General features: G+C 42.2%; 1 protein-coding gene across 7 annotated transcripts in view; it reads right to left on the reverse strand.

Annotated features, from left to right (window-relative positions):
* The window catches only part of Mgat4a (alpha-1,3-mannosyl-glycoprotein 4-beta-N-acetylglucosaminyltransferase a), a 978023-nt gene that overhangs the window by 97398 nt on the left and 859568 nt on the right, over positions 1-21057 (reverse strand). For all 7 annotated transcript variants that reach the window (XM_067147150.2, XM_067147146.2, XM_067147149.2 and 4 more), the window contains 2 exons: positions 9275-9408; positions 1004-1050 (listed from right to left, as the gene is read on the reverse strand). In XM_067147150.2, the coding sequence (XP_067003251.1) occupies positions 1004-1050; positions 9275-9408 (181 nt within the window). The remainder of the gene's footprint in view (positions 1-1003; positions 1051-9274; positions 9409-21057) is intronic.

Here is a 21057-nt window from a genome sequence, read left to right on the forward strand (position 1 = left end):
AAACCCCTCATAAACCTCTCACTGCAACAGGTTTAAGGTTCTCTCTACTCAGGAAGCCAATTTTTTTCTATTTCCTTTACGTCGCACCGACACAGATACGTCTTATGGTGACGATGCGACAGGAAAGGGCTAGGAGTGAGAAGGAAGCGGCCGTGTCCTTTATTAAGGTAAAGCCCCGGCATTTGCCTGGTGTGAAAATGGGAAACCACGGAAAAGCATCTTCAGGGCTGCCGACAGTGGGGTTCGAACCTACTATCTCCCGGATGCAAACTCACAGCCGCGCGCCCCTAACCGCACGGCCAACTCGCCCGGTGTCTTTGGATTGTACAGACCAGGAAAGGGTAGCACTGACGCACGTTTGGAATTGTTTGATAAGAAAATCGGCTAACTTATGTGGAAATGATGTGGAAAGGAATGTGATTGTAGCGGGAGATCTGAATTTACTAACTGTCAATTGGGAAGGTAATGCGAACGATAGGAAGCATGACCAACAAATGTCAAATAAGTTAATATAGGAAGGATAGCATTGACCTCTAAATGGTTAGTTTCCGCGCAGACCTCCAGAGCATTTAATGCTTTCTGTACTTCTGTCTTCTGATCCTATTGTCATATCGTCAGCATATTCTTAGTTTCTCCGCCTCTTCTCTTATCGCTTGTACGACATTATATTATGTGGCGACACTGAATGATTGAGGGCTGAGAGGATCTCCCTGCAGCACGCCATTAGTCTGAGCAATCCCTTTAGATGTTGCTATGTTGTCTGAGATTATGACTGCGTTGCTCTTCAACATGTTAATCTGAGACATTGGTCGTATGTTCTTCCAGTCTCTACAGTATCGTATGAGCAAGGGTTTAGTCAGATGAACTTTATTAAGGACAGATTCTGATCGTAATTAGGAACAAAAACTTTGTGTGATTTGATGATGTATATGAATGAACCTGCAGTACAGGAATTTGATCCTGCAAGGGCTGTGGACTTCTGGTGTCTTAAAACTATACTTACTGCGTTTCTATCTGTTTCGCTATCTGCAGGATGTACTCCTGGTCTGTCTGCAAGAAAACAAAGAACAATGCAGTATATTAATAACCAAACACAAGTTCAGACAGTCATTTCTAATATTAGATTTTAACATGGAATTGAACACACCTCAATTACTTTGCTCTTAACTATTAAGAAATGTCCTTGGAAACAAGAACCCTCCGTTCAGAAATTTCGCAGTAGTACCTCTATACACTTAGTCTGAAATTCGTAGGATGCTGGAATGTGTGTGTGGATTAAAAAATGATTTACGTCGCATCGACACAGGTAGGTCTTATGTTGACTATGGGATAGGAAAGGGCTAGGAGTGGGAAGGAAGCGACCGTGGCCTTAATTAAGATACAGCCTCAGCATTTGCCTGATGTGAAAATGGGAAATTACGAAAAACCATCTTCAGGGCTGCCGAAAGTGGGGTTCGAACCCACTATCTCCCGGATGCAAGCTCACAGCTGCGCGCCTCTAACCGCACGGCCAATCGCTCGGTATTTGTTGTTATGAGTGCATTGGGCTGAATGGCTTAGACGGTTGAGGCGCTGACCTTCTGACCCCAATTTGGCAGGAAAACGGTCCTGGCTCAGTCCGCTGGTATTCTAAGGTGCTCAAATACGTCAGTCTCGTGACGGTAAATTTACTGGCACGTAAAATAACTCCTGCGGGACTCAATTCCGACACTTCGGCGTCTCTGAAAATCGTAAAAGTAGTTCGTGGGACGAAATGCCAATAACATTATTGAGTGCCGTTTGCCATCCAAGCTAACGTAGTAGAACTTAAAGAAATGTTAGAGAGGCAAAAAGTGGCCCTTCAGTTGGACCGTGGGGGATGTCGTCCACTGAAGGCCTGCGGGTTGCGCAGTTGGAGACGGGGGTCAGTCAATATACTGTAATCTGTATCAAGTGACTTAATCTATTTTGTGAAATATATTATGCAGTATCTGTACTGTATGATCTACAGAGCCCAAAGCTACAGCATCACTTAAAAATTCTGAGATCTATTTATTGTTCACTGCAGGGATGTTAAAGAATAAGAAACATTTTGAAGATAGGCACTGTCTTCTATATAGAACAGTGAGGTATTAGAGAGAATGAAATACGACTTTACATCTTTTAGCGACCTTAAACTAAAATCAAATGAGCGCTCGCTCTATATATAACAAGAAAGAAAAGACGAGGTTGATTGGATTTCATCACCGCTTTTGATGAAATGTAGCCGGAAACTTCGTGTAGCCTCGGGAAATGCACAGCGCGAGAGTAAAACAAAGCTTGGAATATGTTTATAGAACGTATTGTTAAATAAGTTATCTCACAGTATAATTACATTAGTAGAGAAGTTGATCGTCTTCCCTCTCACTAAGATACTAAGGACGAATTTTAAATCCATATAAATAAAGTTGTAGGGAATCCGCTGTCTGTAATTTCGTTTCTTTTGCCAATTTTTCAGATATTTATCCGATTTAGCTTTCGTGTCTGTCCGTCTGTTCCTCCATCACGGCGAAACAACTGGAAGATCTCGACCAAGCTTCATATTTAAAGTATACTCATCTAGGGATTGCATATGATTTAACAATCACCGAACAGACTGGGGGTTTATAAGAAATCCACAACAGTTTTCTTCCATTTTCTCTTATACTATTGATTTTCTGTAAAATTCGTCCACTATATGAGAAACGACCCTCCAGATTAAAGAACTTTTGTTTTTCGCTTGGTCACTCTTTCGTTCAAGCGACATTTCCAAGCTGTTCAAATGTATAACTTTTGGCCCCGGAAAATATCGAAATATAGAGGTAACTTCAATAACGGTGCAGACCTTCCTTTCGGGACAATTGCTTTCTCAACGGTAAGTCATTTCCCAAAGCAGATTACACAATCGCAGCTCAATTTGGAGAGATCTTCAACTTTGATCCTATGACTTATTATCGTATCTCGATTCTTTTTATGTTAGATACCCCGGAATTTCTCGATTATAATCGAATCTCTCGAACTCGATTGTGATTGGCATTAGGGAAAGGGGCCTGCCATTATCATCGAAACTCCCGAACGCACACCTTACATCGGAAACAAGGTATGGGGTGCTCCCCGGTTTGTTTCTCGGATAGGGCTAAGAAACATGCAATTTAACATAATCTTACTTACTGCGTGTACAGTAATTTACGTAGAATGCCGTAGCGAAGCACGCGTACATCTGGTAGTACTACATATAAACCAGATGAACCAGCTGTCTCTTATAATGCAATTTTATGCTACCGCTCTTTACAGCCTACCTGAAAACATCGGTGCCTATGATCACACGAATAATAATAATAATAATAATAATAATAATAATAATAATAATAATAATAATATGAATGATAGAGGATAAAGCGAACTGAAGGGCAAATTTCTCTATACGCCTATGCAGATGTCATGGCCCTCGCCTCTTCGAATTTAAAAGACTTAACAGAAATGCTGGAATCTATTGGTATCCTGGGCAAAAGGAAACAAATTCCAGCTAAACATCGACAAAACAGTTTACATGATATTCAGAGGGGTGACATAGTTGCGGCCACAGACCAACAGACCTGTGAACAAGACCCCCTAAAAAGTGTAAATGGTTTCAATTATCTTGGTGTAACCTTGCAGACCTCCGGAAGCTCCTTCACGAAACATGTTATAAAGAGGACGACAGCGGCATTAATAGCAATGAATGACATCAAACTGCTACGGGGATTAGCAATTGATACGGCTATGAAGATCTTCATCAAAATAAATCCCATCGCCACCTATGGGATACAACTCATTTGACCCTGTTACCGAGAACAACCCGAAAGTAATTGAAAAACCTAGACAACTTTTCTGAAGAAGATATCCTTTTACAGTGGAATCTCGATATCTCAAATCACCTCGGGAGCTAAATTTTATTGCGAGTTGTCGAAATTTCGAGATATAGAGAATACCGTTTTAGAGCACGTATAGCACATAATTGAGTCATATCTATCTACGGACTAATACTGAATACATTATTTTTAACAGTACTTAAAAATATACAAACAAACTCTATTTTACGGCATCACCAGTTATTATAGTAACTTTTAGAAGACAGGATACAGTAGTGAAACAAGAAACATACCTCGGTTAACCGATAGCCTCTTCTATTTGTTACTGTTAACGGTTCGTCTCTTCACGTTGAAACATTTCTGCTATCAGTACATACTATACATATGTATTATCGGCACACTTTATCTTGGTGCATTTACACCCTAGTGCTGAATCGGTCGACCTCGGCAATCTTCGAGATTCGTACTGGCAACCTTTGAAACACAAACTATGAATCGCTTAAGCATCGTTGTGCGACACCTAGCGTACACTTTACGTACTAGTACTTTTGTTGTTTACACAGCAAAGCCAAACTATAGAATTCATGCTAGGAACAAGATTCGCATCGAGAAATGTTATATAATGTGTATGTGACATAGTTGTTGGCTTAAGATAATAACGGTTTAGAAACTTCATATCGATCGATCATATTCTCGATTCAATTCAGATTTCATTTTCATTCAGCTGGCAGCACTACCGGAACCGGGACAGCTCCCTCCTTACTCCTCACCCCCGTACACAAATGCACCAAGATAAAGTGTGCCGATAATAATAGAAACGGCGTAACAATGGTGACTCTAATGTGCCGCGAATAGGATCACTGTATCCATTCAGTAAAATAAATGAAAAAAATCGCACCACTATACTCACTATGGTGAGGTACAGAGGGTAAAAATGATAAAGAGAAAATTCCTACGAAGGTTACCAGGCTCACGTCACAATTTGAAGGGAGAATACTAGCTGAGGTCAAATACAGAGTTTTGTAATTTAATTCTGAGAAGCTCTCACGTGTTACGAGGAAGCGTAATCTGATTATTTGTTGATACCTCAACAGGGCTTACGCTCCAATTCCAGAGGCCGTATACCGCATTGTATTCAGTTATCACACATTTACCGAAAGAAAGAAACAAAAAAAAAGGTTACTATAATACAAACAAAAATGGAAAGAAGTTTTAATAATAATATTTGCTTTACGTCCCACTAACTACTTTTACGGTTTTCTGAGACGCCGAGGTGCCGGAATTTAATCCCGCAATAGTTCTTTTATGTGCCAGTAAATTTACCGACACAAGGCTGACGTATTTGAGCACCTTCAAATACCACTGGACTGAGCCAGGATTGAACCTGCTAAGCTGGGGTGAGAAGGCCAGTGCCTCAACCGTCTGAGCCACTCAGCCCAGCGAAAGAAGTTTTAGAAAACATTTGAGTGACATACACTAGTCAATCAGTGTTATTAAATGCATAGTTCCATCACGAATGCCTTATAGAAAATACTGTAATTAAGCTACACTATAGATAAGATATAACATGAGTACTATACATATTCACACATACAGACATGATTACAGATTACACTGTGTATTTAATAATAACAACTGCATGGCCTCAGGTACCGTGTGCAGACATTTCAATTTGACGCCATCTGATTTTCAGTATCTGTTGGTGCACGTTCGTAGAACATCTCTTTCTTGCAATCAAGACTTCTAAACGTACTACCTATCTGTTTCTGGAAAAGAAAGAAAGAAAGAAAGAAAGAAAGAAAGAAAGAAAGAAAGAAAGAAATGAAATGTCGTATGGTTTTAGTGCCGGGATATCCCAGGACGGGTTCGGCTCGCCAGGTGCAGGTCTTTCTATTTGACTCCCGTAGGCGACCTGCGCGTCGTGATGAGGATGAAATGATGATGAAGACAACACATACACCCAGCCCCCGTGCCATTGGAATTAACCAATTAAGGTTAAAATCCCCGACCCGGCCGGGAATCGAACCCGGGACCCTCTGAACCGAAGGCCAGTACGCTGACCGTTCAGCCAACGAGTCGGACAGAAAGAAAGAAAGAAAGAAAGAAAGAAAGAAAGAAAGAAAGAAAGAAAGAAAGAAAGAATACATCTACTACAGTATTTTTAAATTCTGTGTTTGAAACTCGACGCAGCTCGTGGACAAAACATGACGACCTTGACTCACACCACTACTGTCCAGCGGCAGGCCGGTATCTGTTAGCGGCTGATGTCTACTGTAACCGGAGTTGTTAAATCGTCTACATCATTAGCACAAAAAGAGACAGAGATAAAATGAAAACATTTTTATTGACTTCAGTATTTGTCATTGCGATGTAAACTGAGTTATTTATCTACTATTAATAATAATAATCATCATCATAATCATTTCCTAACTCCAGTTTCCCGGGTGTGGTGTACAAGCGCTCGCTATCTCCTTGTCTTCACACATCTTCTGATCCAGTACATCCTCCCATTTGTATCCTCTCTCCACCACATCTGATCTTACAGTCTCTATCCAACGTTTTCTTGGTCTTCCCTGTGGTCTTCTTCCTACGAGATTAAGGTCGAAATATTTTCTGGCAAGTCTTTCCCTGTTCATTCTCATTAGGTAATGTGGTTCATGGTTCTAATGAATCTCATTTCAGTTGCTTGGATTCTACTGAAGTCTTTGTTTAGTAGGGTACATGTCTCTAAACCGTACGTGAGGACTGGTACGAAGTAAGTGTGCTACATGATTGTTTTCGCTTTCTGTGGTATTTTGCAGTCACAGAGAAAATTTCTGACTTGACTGTAAAAGTTCGATGCTTTCTGTGTCCTGTTGAGTATTTCCTGCCTAACAGTGTTGTCTTTCAAGATTGTGCTTCCGAGGTACTATTAATAATGCTAACTATTAATAACACTACATTCGACACAAAGAAAGAGTGTGGAAGAAAGTGGCTTGGCAACCTCTCCACAGCAAACAAGGATCACTTAGAACTCGTTAACTCAGCAGGAACTGAGGCCGTCCCCAAGAATACCTTGTTAAAAACAACGCCTTCATTTGAACAAAAGTGCTCCAAATATGACCAAATAGGGCCTTATATCGCTAAAATGAGCAAAATATGACCAAATAGGACCTTATATCACTAAAATGAGCAAAATATGACCAAATAGGACCTTATATCACTAAAATGAGCAAAATATGACCAAAACAATAAAAATAGCCGAACTATGCGACATAAACAGGGTCAAGGACACATCATTCACAGGTATTTTTCAGATTTCGTGTGAGATGAATTCAGGAAAGAAATATGACTTTTCCTTAACACCCAAACCTTAGACATAACAAAACATAAAGCGTCCCTGCATAGGTCAAACATGGATGATTTGCGCGGCGACGTACCAAACTAAAATGTCTTAGCCACTGACCGAGAGGACTGGCGACTAGGGCTCTGCATTCGGGAGAAGAGTGGGTTCAAACGCCACAGCCGCTTGTTCTGAGAAGTGTTTTCCGTGGTTTCCCATTTTCACTTGCAGGCAAATGACGGGGAAGTTACCAATAATATGCCACAGCAAATTCCTTCCACCTCTTTAATTAACTTCATCTCCATTAGCTCCTAGAGTGACATTGGCGTCAGGAGGGGCATCCAACCGCAAAACCTTACATCTCACGTGATCCCCGACCCCGTATCGGGAAACGTCACATCACAGTATTACGTCACGAGGAGTGTGGAGCACTTCATTTCTTCTAGGACTAATAAGTATGGAATAAGTCAGAACGGAAACGAATTTAACCAAGGCGCGAATGTTTTCTACCCGTACAACGGTTCTGCAGTGAGATTTGCTAGCCATCCCAACAATCATAACCCCTAAAATGTATGCAACTCACCGACACTAACTGTAGAACGGCGCGATTACAGTTGCGCCTTATTCGAATACAGTGAGTGGCCAAAAGTCATGTGATGTTAATAACGAGTTGCTCTATCAAAACGGCAGCAATACGGCAAGGAATCGACTCTACAAGGTGTTGGAAACTGGAGGGATCTGAACTCACGCATCTTGAACTGCTACCCACAACTGGCTTTGTGTAGTTGGTGCGGGGTTCATGGACCGTACGCCAGCATCAAGCGCATCCCATAAATGCTCGACTGGATTAAGATCGGGGGATCTGGAGGGCCAATCCATGGTCGTGATTTTACTGGAGTCCTCCTCCACCCACCTGCGTGCCACCACACAGCGGTGACATGGCGCATTGTTCTCTTGAAACATGGCATCTCCATCAAGGTACTCTAGGGCCAGAAAGGGATGCAGATGGTCTGAAAGAATGTCCACATAACAGGCATCTGTCAGCGCTCCCTGCAACGGGACAGTGGGGCCTGATTGAGACCGTGAGAACGCCGCCCAGACCACAACCGAGCCACCTCCCGCCTGGACACAACCTCGTTGACACGCAGGATCCATAGCTCAATGGGGCATACGCCACACTCACACGTGCCCATCAACTCGATACCACTGGAACCGGGATTCATCGGACCATACCACACGCCGTCACCGTTCCATGGCCCATTGCCAAGGTTTACTGGCCCATGCAACGTCGTTGAGCTGTATGTCGACGTGTCAGCAAAGGGACACGAGTTGGTCGTCGGCTAGTGAAGCCTAAACGGTGCAGTTGCCTCCTTACAGTCCTGGTAGAAATAGGTTCCTGAATCCCAACATTCAACTGTGTGGTGATCTGACTCACAGTAGCCCATCGAGCGCCCAGTATGGTTCTGCGGAGGCAACGTGATGTCCGTTCGTTAAACACCTGTGGCCTAACTGTGCGCCGTTTTACGCGGATGGTAACATTCTCTCTGAAATATTGAAGATCCACCCTCGACACTGTTGATCTCGGAAATCCAAATTCGCGTGTAATCTCCGCAATGTTATGACTATACCTCGGATTTGTAGGTGGTAATAGGTTAGAATGCAAAGTAATTTGGTTTGTAGAAAGTGTCATGCAACTCGTTGTAGCATAATGTAGGAAGGCTAGCATAAATTCAAGGAGTTCTATAGGCCGTAACCGGAATTTCTCTGCAAATCTCATAGCATAACCGTTGTACAGTGTAGGGTATACTTGTTACTGGCTTAAGTAAGTTTGCATTCTAACCTCTCAGTACCTAACAATCCGGACTCTAGTTATGACACATGCGCCGTGCGCCGATAATCATCCACGTTCAAAGTGGGATAACTAGCGACGTGTTCCCATCTTCATGACACTGGTGTCTGTGACAGACTGCTCAACTACGCCGCAGCTAGCCGCAACCCTCAGGGGTCATACAGGGCACATTTTATAATGGGGCACCCCTTCCCATGACTTTTGGCAACTCAGTGTACGTTTGCCTAAAATAAGAGAGAAAGAATTAAAACTGACCTCAGCCACGAAGACTACGATGAGCGTGTCGGCGGCCTCCTCGGTGCTCATACTGTTGACCAGGTTCTGCAGTGTGGCCATCAGGTAGCTCTGGACCTCCCTCTTGACCGTGGGGACTCCCAGCACGATGGACACTAAAACAACGAGAACGAGCCAAGCGCTGCTCAAACTGCTAGTGTTAACAAAATAACGTATATCAATACTCATAATGTTTATAAAATTAAAATCTACAGTTTCAGCCCTTCAGTGAAGCTACTCAATGTTGAAAACATCCTAGGGATATGAGCTACAAATTTTATGTAAATAAAGTATAATAAAGTATGAACATATTTTTTTTAATTTCTAAAAATTACAATCCTTTTTTTAATCATTGTTATCCCGTCAATTAAATTAGAAGTTTGCCTTTTTCTACCTCTACGAGCGCTAATGTGAGTCAATGCAGAGTTTCACTTAAGCCCTTATAACTGCATTCGGTGTGGGCATTTTTAAAAAAATCAGAAAACACCTGAGGGTATGTGCTGAACCAAGGAATACATTACAGAAAGAATTATGTAAATAACTTAATTTGGCTAGGATGTCAATGATTTTTTTACAAGCTGCTTTACGTCGCACCGACACAGGTAGGTCTTATAGCGACAATTGTACAGGAAAGGGCTAGAAGTGGGAAGGAAGCGGCGGTGACCTTAATTAAGGCACAGCCCCAGCATTTACCTGGAGTGAAAATGGGAAACCACGCAAGATCATCTTCAGGGCTGTCGACAGTGGGGTTCGAACCAACTATCACGCGATTATTAGATACTGGCCGGAAAACGAGTAAAGAAACAAGCGAATTTAGGCTGTTTTCCCGAAACTGCATTTAGACCGGAAGCGATTTTCTAAATTCGTTTCTTTAGTTTGATAGAACTGTCCAACACTCATAATTTGAAACCTTTTTGGGCCTTCAGCCCTTCAACTCTCGGCACAATTGACGAAATTGCTTACTTTTACGTTTTTTGAAGCATGGGGGCTCCTACTTTGTCTGGTTAGCACTATTTTCAACATTTAAATAATATAACGTGTGACGAAGTTCGGTGAATAATCCTGTGCTATCAACATCGATGAACAATGCACGACAGTGACCTTACTGCCCTTCGAAATAGTCCCCTCTCATACCTATGCACTCCTGAGATCACCGATCCTGGAAACTTTGCAAGAAGGCTTCCTTTGGGATGGTGTTCAAAAGCCTCGTCACGTTTCGTTGGATGTCACGAATATCGTCAAATGTCTTTCCTTTCAAAGCGAGTTTGAAACGTGGGAATAGGGAGAAGTCTGGAGGATTGAGATCTGGCGAGTTTGGGGGATGTTCATGTTTCACCACCCCCTTTTTGCCATGAACTGTTTGACGATATTGGCTGTGTGCGGGCGAGCGTTGTCATGGACAAAAACCATGAACCTTGTTGTGAGTACTGGGGTCGTACCCTGCATAGACGTTTCATGAAACGGGTCAAAATTGCAATGTACCATGCAGCATTCAACGGCGTTCCCTCAGGTAGAAAAAGGTGATAAGCATCGTTTTGATGCGTGACTTTTCAGCTCTGACCTTTTCCCAACGAGGGGATCCCGGAGAACGCCATTCTATACTTTGCCGTTTCGTTTCAGGGTCGTACCTGAGACACCAGGTTTCATCCTCAGTGACAATAGAGTTCAAGAAATTTGGTGTCGCATCCGCCTTTTCGACAAAATTCTGTGAAGCCTCTAAACGTGCCTGCTTCTGATCGTCAGTCAAGTGATGTGACACAAGACGAGAACGCGTTTTCCTCTTCCATAACTTCTGGGTAACGATTTGTCGTACTGGTTCGCGGTTAATCTGCAGTTCATCCGCTATCATGCGCGCAATTAATCGCCGATCGTTCGTGATTAATGTCCTCACCTTCACAATGTTTTCGTCACTGACGGCGGCCGCCGGTCTTCCGCTACGGGGGTTGTCAGAAACACTTTCCCGGCCTCTTCGAAAACGGGCGAACCACTCGTATACACACTTCAAGGACAGTGCTTGATCTTCATAAACACGTACCAACATCGCATACGTTTCTTTCGGTGTCTTGCCAAGCTTAAAAAAGCCTGTACATTGATCTCTTGGTCGTTCATGTTCCTGTTCGCAGTTCAGAACCAACGCACTAAGCACGCACTGTGTCAAACAGGTCTTACACGGTACACACACGATGATTAACTGAACAACGTTGAGAGCAGGTGGTCAAAACCTGCTGCTAAACAGGTGCAGCGTTGTGTCGCCAGTGTTGCCGGATCGACCGTCCTGGACTTCATTCACCGAACTTTATTTTCATAGGTTGTATATTGCACAATTACTTTTTTTTTCAGGAAACTGCCTTCACTATCCTTTCCACTGACCCCTTCCTTTTTTATTACAGCGCCTCATTCCTAAGTCTGTGATGACTCCATAATGAAATATTAATTAACTGGTTTACTTGTTTAAGAATTACAATAGTCCGGCTCCTAGATGAATGGTCAACGACGTGGCCTTCAGTTGAGAGGGTCCGGCATTCGATTCCTGGCGTGGTCTCCTCTAGTTAATTCCCCTTGCTCGGGAACTGGGTGTTTGTATTTGTCACAATACTCTCCACTTCATACACACTACCATTGAAACATCCAATAGTGAAGATATTCCCCTATATAGGACTGGCGTCAGGAAGGGTATCCGTCCGAAAAACAAGGCCAAATCTACAGGTGTGACAATGTTCACACAACGTAAAAAGAAGGTGTAGTTCCAGAATTAGAACGATTTGAATGAAGAATGAACAGAGAGTCATACGACAGACAAGGAGAAATAGTTACAGACAGATAGAAATACAGACACAGAGTGTCTAACTTCCGTAGTAATTATGTATTACGGGCACAGATTGGATAACAAGACTAGCACAGTGCTGTGTAGAATTCTGGGAACAATTTGGTAGCAGGTGCGGAAGCTATTACGTTTCAAAATTATAAAATGCTCTTCTGAAAACGTATGGAAACGGAATAAAATGGACTTGTCCGTTCTTTCCGCGTGGTCTTCATACATTCCCCATGGAGATTTTTTCTCGGCTGGAGGTCCGTCTGGAAAAATTGATGATGCTAGCTGAATAACTTATTTCGAAAGTGACGTAATCCAAAATTGATTATTTTTAATTTTTCCTTTCATAAAATAGGTCATAGGTTATCTTATAGTATGGTGTCCGACTCGTTGGCTGAATGGTCAGCGTACTGGCCTTCGGTTCAGAGGGTCCCGGGTTAGATTCCCGGCCGGGTCGGGACTTTAACCTTCATTGGTTAATTCCAGTAGCCCGGAGGCTGGGTGCTTGTGCTGTCCCCAACATCCCTGCAACTCACACACCACACATAACACGCAGTTACCTACACATGGCAGATGCCGCCCTCCCTCATCGGAGGGTCTGCCTTACAAGGGATGCACTCGGGTAGAAATAGCCATACAAAATTATTATTATTAATATTATTATCGTATGGTAAAGGTTTATCAATCAATCAATCAATCAATCAATCAATCAATCAATCAATCAATCAATCAATCAATCAATCAATCAATCAATCGATCAATCAATCAATCAATCAATCAATCAATCAATCAATCAATCAATCAATCAATCAATCAATCAATCAATCAACCAATCAATCAATCACTGATCTGCATCGCCCCTCCGTTCACGTGACATGAAAAGCTTAATATTTTATTAACTATAATCTTGGCTTTCTCGTATTTCCTTTAAAGCAGTGATAGGCGAGGGCAGGAATGCTGGCCAGTATTCCGAGTCGCAGACTGAGCGGAATTGTGGACGCCACTCATTACAGACTGAATACACCACAGTAAACTGTCCTGCCACTGCGTGCTTGTCCCTCACTCGCCATTAGTGTTGGCTAATGAGATATGATTCGAAGCAGTGTATCGATTCATTCAACTGTCAGAGTGAATCGAATCATAGCAACAGCGAGCTCACGGCACAGGATTCTTATGACTCGCAGCAGACAGTGCTGAGTGGCGCACTCACGGATCAGTGAGACAACACACACACGATTTATTATCGGAACACTGGACACTGGCGGGGAGGCGAACTTCCACTGTAGGCGAGGCGTACATCATAAGCTAATACGGACTCTCGCTCTCAGAACACTTCCATTCACTGTGCAGTATTAAAAAAGTAGTCAATACACAATTCCAAAGTAGCTAGTACGGAAGAAGGTAGGCTATTTATTAGCTTAAAGAATCTTAGCACTATAACTTAGTTGACATTCGGCAATTAATTCAACTCAGCTCTCTGCCCTGCCCTATGACACTCAGTATTCAAATATTCCAGCAGTTCGTGTCACATCATTGCACAAGACTTCAATCATCGAATCACGAGTTCACCGGTGTACCTGGACAGTGAGTAAGTCGACTGATGCAATAACTAAATGACGCTGAATCCAAGTTCTTTGAAATCATTTAAGTGAAATAGTGAAATTTCATGAATTTCAAGAAAAAATCGAAATTTGGTTTAGAACAATAAAAAACACCCTGCTGTGTGCTCTATCAAAAATGCTTTTATTTTTTAAATGCCGCCATTCTATAAGTCCACAGCGCCTCCTTTAAATGGCGCTAGGCTGGCATTTAATTGTCCCAAGTTCTACTGGATACGCCCCAACAAAGCAGGAGAAGGAACTGAGGTGAAAGCAAAGAGCTGAGGGAGAAGAAGGTGATTGAAATATCACCGGAGGAGAGAAGAAAGAAGTCTGAAGAGCGCACAATTCTAAAGTGAGTCAAGTGCACAGATTTTTATTTTGTATTTTATTTCTTAGCAAATTCTTCATGTTTTCCTTCATAAAAAGAGTCCCTTATGCAATTTTTGTCTGATGTAGGTGATACTTTACACAGTACTAGTTAGATAGTTTGTACATAAATGATCATGACCATTTTAAGGTGGAAGGTGATTCAAAATTATGTTTGACTTACGAAATGATGTGTGTACATGTATTTTTTAAAACAATTAAATATTACATTTTTAAAAAATTCTACATGCTTATATATTTGTCAAACAACAACATTTGACAGCGATATTTGTTAGAATAACTATCCAGCAGATTTGTGCAAAATTTGGTGCCAAATGGAAAGAAAGTAATAATGCCATCGACTTATTAAACGACGCTGATAAAATGAAAGTAAATACGTTCCTACTCGAAACATTTTAGACCAGGCGAGTTTGCCGTGTGGCTGTAAGCTTTCATCAGGGAGAAAATGGGTTCGTATCCCACTGTCGGCTGCCCTGAAGATGGTTTTCCGTGGTTTCCCAATTTCACACCAGGCAAATGCTGGGGCTGTACCTTAATTAAGGCCACGGCTGCTTCCCTCCAACTCCTAGGCCTATCCTCTCCCATCGTCGCCATAAGACCTGTGTGTGTTGGTGCGACGTAAAGCCACTATCAAAAAAATAAAATAAAAACAGATGTAAAATACTGAAAGTTGACAACATTGCTATATCAGAGAAGAAATGCCGCAGAAAAAGATATGGCAAAAATTCATAGAAAAATATGGAAGTTAGAAATTTTACTATGATGTCCCCATAAGAAAAGACTAGGCATACAATTGATAGGGAATCTGCCACCTGGACGACAGCCCTAAATGCACATCAGTGATAATTGTGTGTACAGATATTTTTCTATTTATTACTATATACTTATTTAATGGAGTTGTCACTGTGGGGGAAAGGCTTTTTAACATCCAGACTTGACGCTAAGAGGTGGCTGCAGGAGAAATCTGAGTCTGAAAGCTGGATGATGCACAGGAAATCAGCAGACTTGTCCTCTGCAAGTGGTTTACTCATGTCTGAGCGTCATGACTTGATCCTGGATGATATTCAGCTCTTTTAAGGTCTGCTGAACTGAACTTCTTAATTTGGTCAATCCATCTGCACGCTGCTCTCCCCCCTCGTCTTATACCGTCACACTTCCCTGCCATGATGTATTTCTCAAGATTTTCCCCATCTCCTATCGTGACGAGGCTGAAGAACTGTAGAATATTGTGTCCGACACGTTTGGAAGGGCTGGATGGACATATTGATTACTTTTCTGCCCATTCTGCGCCAATGCCATATCTGGAACAAATCGATACTTCGTTTGTCTCTGGCCTTTAGGGTCCATCCCTTCCAGAATTGTGTGAAGTAGACGTTCATGCCTTTACACAAGCCGCATCCAGTTCTTTCTGGCATGACGAAGAAACCGTTCTAGATCGGATTTCACGCAAGGCGATTTGATATCCGGTTATATTTTCTCTAAATTCTCTATTTGTTGGTCACTATTGAAGAAATCAACCTGGAGATGTATTAGGCTCCGTTCTTACCTCACTGGATTCCCTGAGTGGAATTTACATGAATACCAGAGCAATATATGTCAAGTTGAACAGATCAAGCGGAAAGGGAAGAGTTTCAAAAGAGAGAAACGGGAGCTAAATTAGACTTCCTTCCTGCGAGGCGTGTGCAGCGAGTTGCCGAGCCCACAGGCGACCACTGTCTAACGAGCGAAGTGTGTGTGCTGCCTTTTTCAAGCTCCTTCTGTAGAGCAGTGGTAGTGTGTCGGCCTCTGGATCCCAAGAGGTAGTCCGATTTTTGAAGGAAGGAGAGAGAAGTCCATTCGACACTCCATGTCGAACGATGTCAGTTTGTAAAAGATATCTGGTGACATATTCAAAAAAGAATTTCAGCCATAGGCGCCCGAGAGAGATCCGGTTCTCTCTGCCATCTAGCAGGCCTAAATTAAAACGGAACGTTGAAATTGACGAGCAGACAGCTAGATGACGTCAAATTAAAATCCTTGCACGCGGCAGCTGAGGTGGTATTATTATTATTATTATTATTATTATTATTATTATTATTATTATTATTATTATTATTATTATTATTATTATTATTTGAGTCATCAGTCCATAGACTGGTTTGGCGCAGTCCTCCATGCCATCCTATCCTGTGCTAACCTTTTCATTTCTACATAACTATTGCATCCTACATCTGCTCTAATCTGCTTGTCATATTCATACCTTGGTCTACCCCTACCGTTCTTACCACCTACACTTCCTTCAAAAACCAAGTGAACAAGTCCTGGGTGTCTTAAGATGTGTCCTATGATTCTATCCCTTGTTCTCGTCAAAGTTAGCCAAATCGATCTCCTCTCACCAATTCGATTCAGTATCTCTTCATTCGTGATTCGATCTATCCATCTCACCTTCAGCATTCTTCTGTAACACCACATTTCAAAAGCTTCTATTCTCTTTCTTTCTGAACTAGTTATCGTCCATATTTCACTTCCATACAATACCACGCTCCACACGAAAGTCTTCGAAAACATCTTTCTAATTCCGATATCAATGTTTGAAGTGAGCAAATTTCTTTTCTTAAGAAAGCTCTGCCTTGCTTGTGCTAGTCTGCATTTTATGCCCTCCTTACTTCTGCCATCGTTCGTTATTTTACTACCCAAGTAACAATATTCATCTACTTCCTTTAAGACTTCATTTCCTAATCTAATATTTCCTACATCACCTGCCTTCGTTCGACTGCACTCCATTACTTTTGGTTTGGACTTATTTATTTTCATCTTGTACTCCTTACCCAAGACTACATCCATACCATTCAGCAACTTTTCGAGATCTTCTGCAGTCTATTATTATTATTATTATTATTATTATTATTATTATTATTTACTGTTTGATTTACGTCGCACCGACACACATAGGTCACTTGGCGACAATGGGGTTGGAACACACTATATTCCGGATGCAAGCTCACAGCTGCACGTCCAACTCGCCCGGTATTATTATTATTGTTATTATTATTATTATTATTATTATTATTATTATTATTATTATTATTATTTCTTTGCTATAACAAGAAGGTTTCAGGTCCTCAAATTGGTTCAACAAATCGAAGATGGTTTTGAAAGGCGGAAGATAGGTGCTGTTCTTATCGATCTCTCAGTGGCCTATGCCACTGGCCTTGTGGTAAAACTCTACGAAATCACTCATCAGCTTACCTGTACGATAAGAAACCTCATACAAAACAGAAGGTTCTTTGTGGAATTCCATAGGAAAAGAAACAGGTGGAGAATGCAAAAAATAGATTACCTCAAGGTAGCGTAGTTGCATCAGCATTTTTTTAACATCTACACAAAATGCAACAGGTTACTGGAGGAATTCGAGTTCGACAACTGAGATCAGGCAACGAAGCTAGCAATAATAAAACAATTATAATAATAGGCATGCGAAGTGGAATATGTATACATCTCTAATGAAAATTTAACAAACTGGTATTCCACGAGGAATGTATTTGGACAATAAATAAGATGTGGAACTTACATTAGGCAAGAAAACAAGCTATTTAACAATATGAAACAAAACAAAAATCTACTAAGTTCAGTGAAAATACCTAGACGAATGAATGTTTAAAAATACCACAGAACGAGGTTATAATTCTAGTTGTAAGTAAACGCTATTTTCCAAGGGGAATATTTAAACATACAGCAAGGTTATACAAGAATTATTAATGGAATAGAGGGTAAAGTTCTTAAACTCTCATACAGAAGTATCGAAGAGATCTATCCACTTTGAATCGATACCAAAATGATTATAAGATTAAGGATAGGGTGGGGAATGAAGGGAATTAAGAAGCCGAGACACACAACCACAGAAAATGTCGTTATTACATACGCGAAGTAATGAGTCCGAAACACACGAGGATTTCCATAATACGTTAAAATTATGAAGTGCTGGGATGCACTAAAGGACCGACTTAGGCCTGCAGCAGTTCAAAAGTCTGTAGTACCTGCATATACAATAAGGAATAGTGGCCTGTGAGTGGATGACACTCCCAAATCCGTCAGTAAACCAGAAGAATAAAACAATAAAGAACGTACGTCACATACTATTACTCTCTCTATTTCTCACCTGAGGAACAGTTTAAGTAGAAGGAGCAGAGAACCAGTTCTGTCCGGCAAAAGTAACGAGCTCACGCGCGCATTAGCTAGAATAGCAGGAGGCACGTATTTATACTATCTTTCTAGAAATTACGAGAAATAGAACTAACGTAATGGGAGCGGGGGAGTCAGTAGGTGGACAGCAGGAGTAGAAGAAGGCGATTTAGAAAGAAATGCGGGGATATGCGACGTAAGTCCACAAAATATATATATATCACAGTATAAAACGATCGACCAATACTCAAAGGAACTCAAGAGTTTCATCTATGTTGACGATCTTGCTCTCGCGGCTCCAGCGAACAGTTTTGAAGAGATTGAAATGACGTTAAGTAGCGCTTTGAAAGATATTAACGAATACTACAGAAATAATCAATTGAAAGCAAATCCCGCAGAAAAGTCAAATTTGTGTTTTCTAACCAAAGAAATGGACGTGGCAATCAATGAAACATGTCGCATCATCACAGGCTGTCTAAGACCTACACCGCGAGAAAAACTGTACTATCTTACTGGCATCGCACCTCCTGATGTCCGACGTGAGGTAGCAGCCCGCCAGGAGAAGACCACAACATTCCCAAACTCATCCACTATATGGACTCCAACATGCACCATCACGGTTAAGTTGATGCAAAAGTTTCTTGAAGACCACACAGGAACTTGAAGGAACACAATAGCAAGCAAGACTCACTTTGTGGCGAGTTAGAGTTGAGCATCTTGGAGAATGGACAACACGTGGACAAATGGAGAAATGGACGACTTCGAGATCTCTAAACAGGCTGCACAAGTGGGGATATTGGGCGGATTCTGTTTTGTGTGACTATCGTGAAGTGCAGACTACGGATCATCTGCTAGATAAAGCTGTTCCATGCGTACGCGCGAGTACGCAGCAGTGTTGCTCGGAGCACGGTTGGAGGAGACTGGGGCCGGAGGGTGATAGCCATACGCTTCCTGCCAATCTTGTTTCCCATCAATACATAACACTATGTTAAGCCGGGAGGCCCGTTACATAGGACGTGGTCACTATTCACTGTTTTATTCATCAAGAGGCCACCAGTGGAACTTCAATCTGTTATGAAAGTTGTAGCACCGTTCGCTTCCTAAGTTCTTGACGTGTTTTTTGCTATTCGCTAAGAAATTAGCTCTTTTCCATGAAATGAAAGGACAGGCGGAGCAATGTCTGTCTGATCCAACATGGTTAGCGGACATGGCGTCTCTTTTAGGCATAACAATGCACCTAAACCACCTGAATACGTGATTGCAAGGAAAAGATCTATTACGTAGATATGCACGATAAACTCAGAGCGTTCACAGAAAAGCGGCAGACTCGAAACAGAGATTTAACGTTATTCACTCGTCTTGCCTCCTAAGACCTAAAGAAGATCATGAGGTTTCTCCAGTCTTTTGAAACGAGCTTCCAAGAGCTCGATGTTTATTAAACACACTTTTCTCAGTTACCCCTGATGATTACCCGCCAAAGCAAACCCCGTGGCGCAACAGCCCCGAAGGGCCATGGCCTACCAAGCGACCGCTGCTCAGACCGAAAGCCTGCAGATTATGCGGTGTCGTGTGGTCGATACGAAGAAACTTCTCGACCGTTATTCTGGGCTTTCTAAACAGGGTGGAAATACCATACTTACAGAATTCTACCCTACTAAAAGACAGATATTACAACACCCTGGATCTGTCACGATGGTATCGTTCACTACACCAAGAAACCTTTCCCAGGCTGCACAGCTCATGTGTACGCTTGGGTCCATATGCTGTTGCGAGCAACTTTTCTCGGTCATGAACCAAATAAAATGCAAAGACAGATCGATGCTCGGAGATCCAGCATTGAAGAATGCTCTGCGCATCGTGTCAGCAAATGCACTGACTCCCGATATATCAGCACTTGTGTCCGCAGTGAACCGTGTACTCAATAAACAACTCTTGAACTTGTCTTATGAATATTTCCTCCACAGTAATGCAACCCCATTCAGCATTGTTCTCCGCCAATATCCACCGCGCCTTGACATCTTACCCCAGAGCATTAATTAGGCTACACACTGGCGAGCAGCTAGATTGACATCTTTGTCCTCCCACATGAGGCAACAAGGAATGCACTTTCGACGATCCTAATTTCTGGTGCACCACAATTTGAACCGTTGGTGCACTGTTTCCTCTTTTCATCTTTTTTATAGACCTTTCTTGTACATTTTCATATATGTGTACCTCTTCTTCTTATACGTTACTTGTCTGTCGGATGGAGACGTAAAGCCATACGCAGACCACTCGATAACACAGGTGCACAACTAAGTAGTCTGTCGGATGGCGACATAAAGCCTTAAGCTGACCTCTTTTAAAATCACAGATGGCGACTGTGTAGTTAGACCCCTCCAAAATAGAAATGGGTGGGGCATCTACCCTCTAAAATGGCGGTGGGAAGGATATCCAACCGTAAAACTGAGCCCTGAGCCCTGTATAGTTAGGCCCTTCGAAGATGGCGTCGGGAGGGGCATCCGTCCGCAAAACTGGGCCCAAGATAGCGACTGTGTAGTTAGGCCTCCCAAGATGACGTCGGAAAGGGCATGTGTCCATAAAACTAGGTTAGGCCATATGTGCCCCCTCTGGCGGGAGGATCAAAATGGCGACGGGAAGGTCATCTGACCGTAAAACTAGGCCCAGTATAGTTAGGCCCCTCATTGAGGTTAGGTGTGCTCTCTTATGCGAATCCCCATTGCCCTGCTATACAACATGGCATCGGGAAGGGCATCTAGCGGTTAAAGTGAGGTTAGGCCCCTCCAAGATGGCGACTGTTGCCG

This window comes from Anabrus simplex, chromosome 5 (genome assembly GCF_040414725.1).
Source record: "Anabrus simplex isolate iqAnaSimp1 chromosome 5, ASM4041472v1, whole genome shotgun sequence".
NCBI classification, from domain to species: Eukaryota; Metazoa; Arthropoda; class Insecta; order Orthoptera; family Tettigoniidae; genus Anabrus; species Anabrus simplex.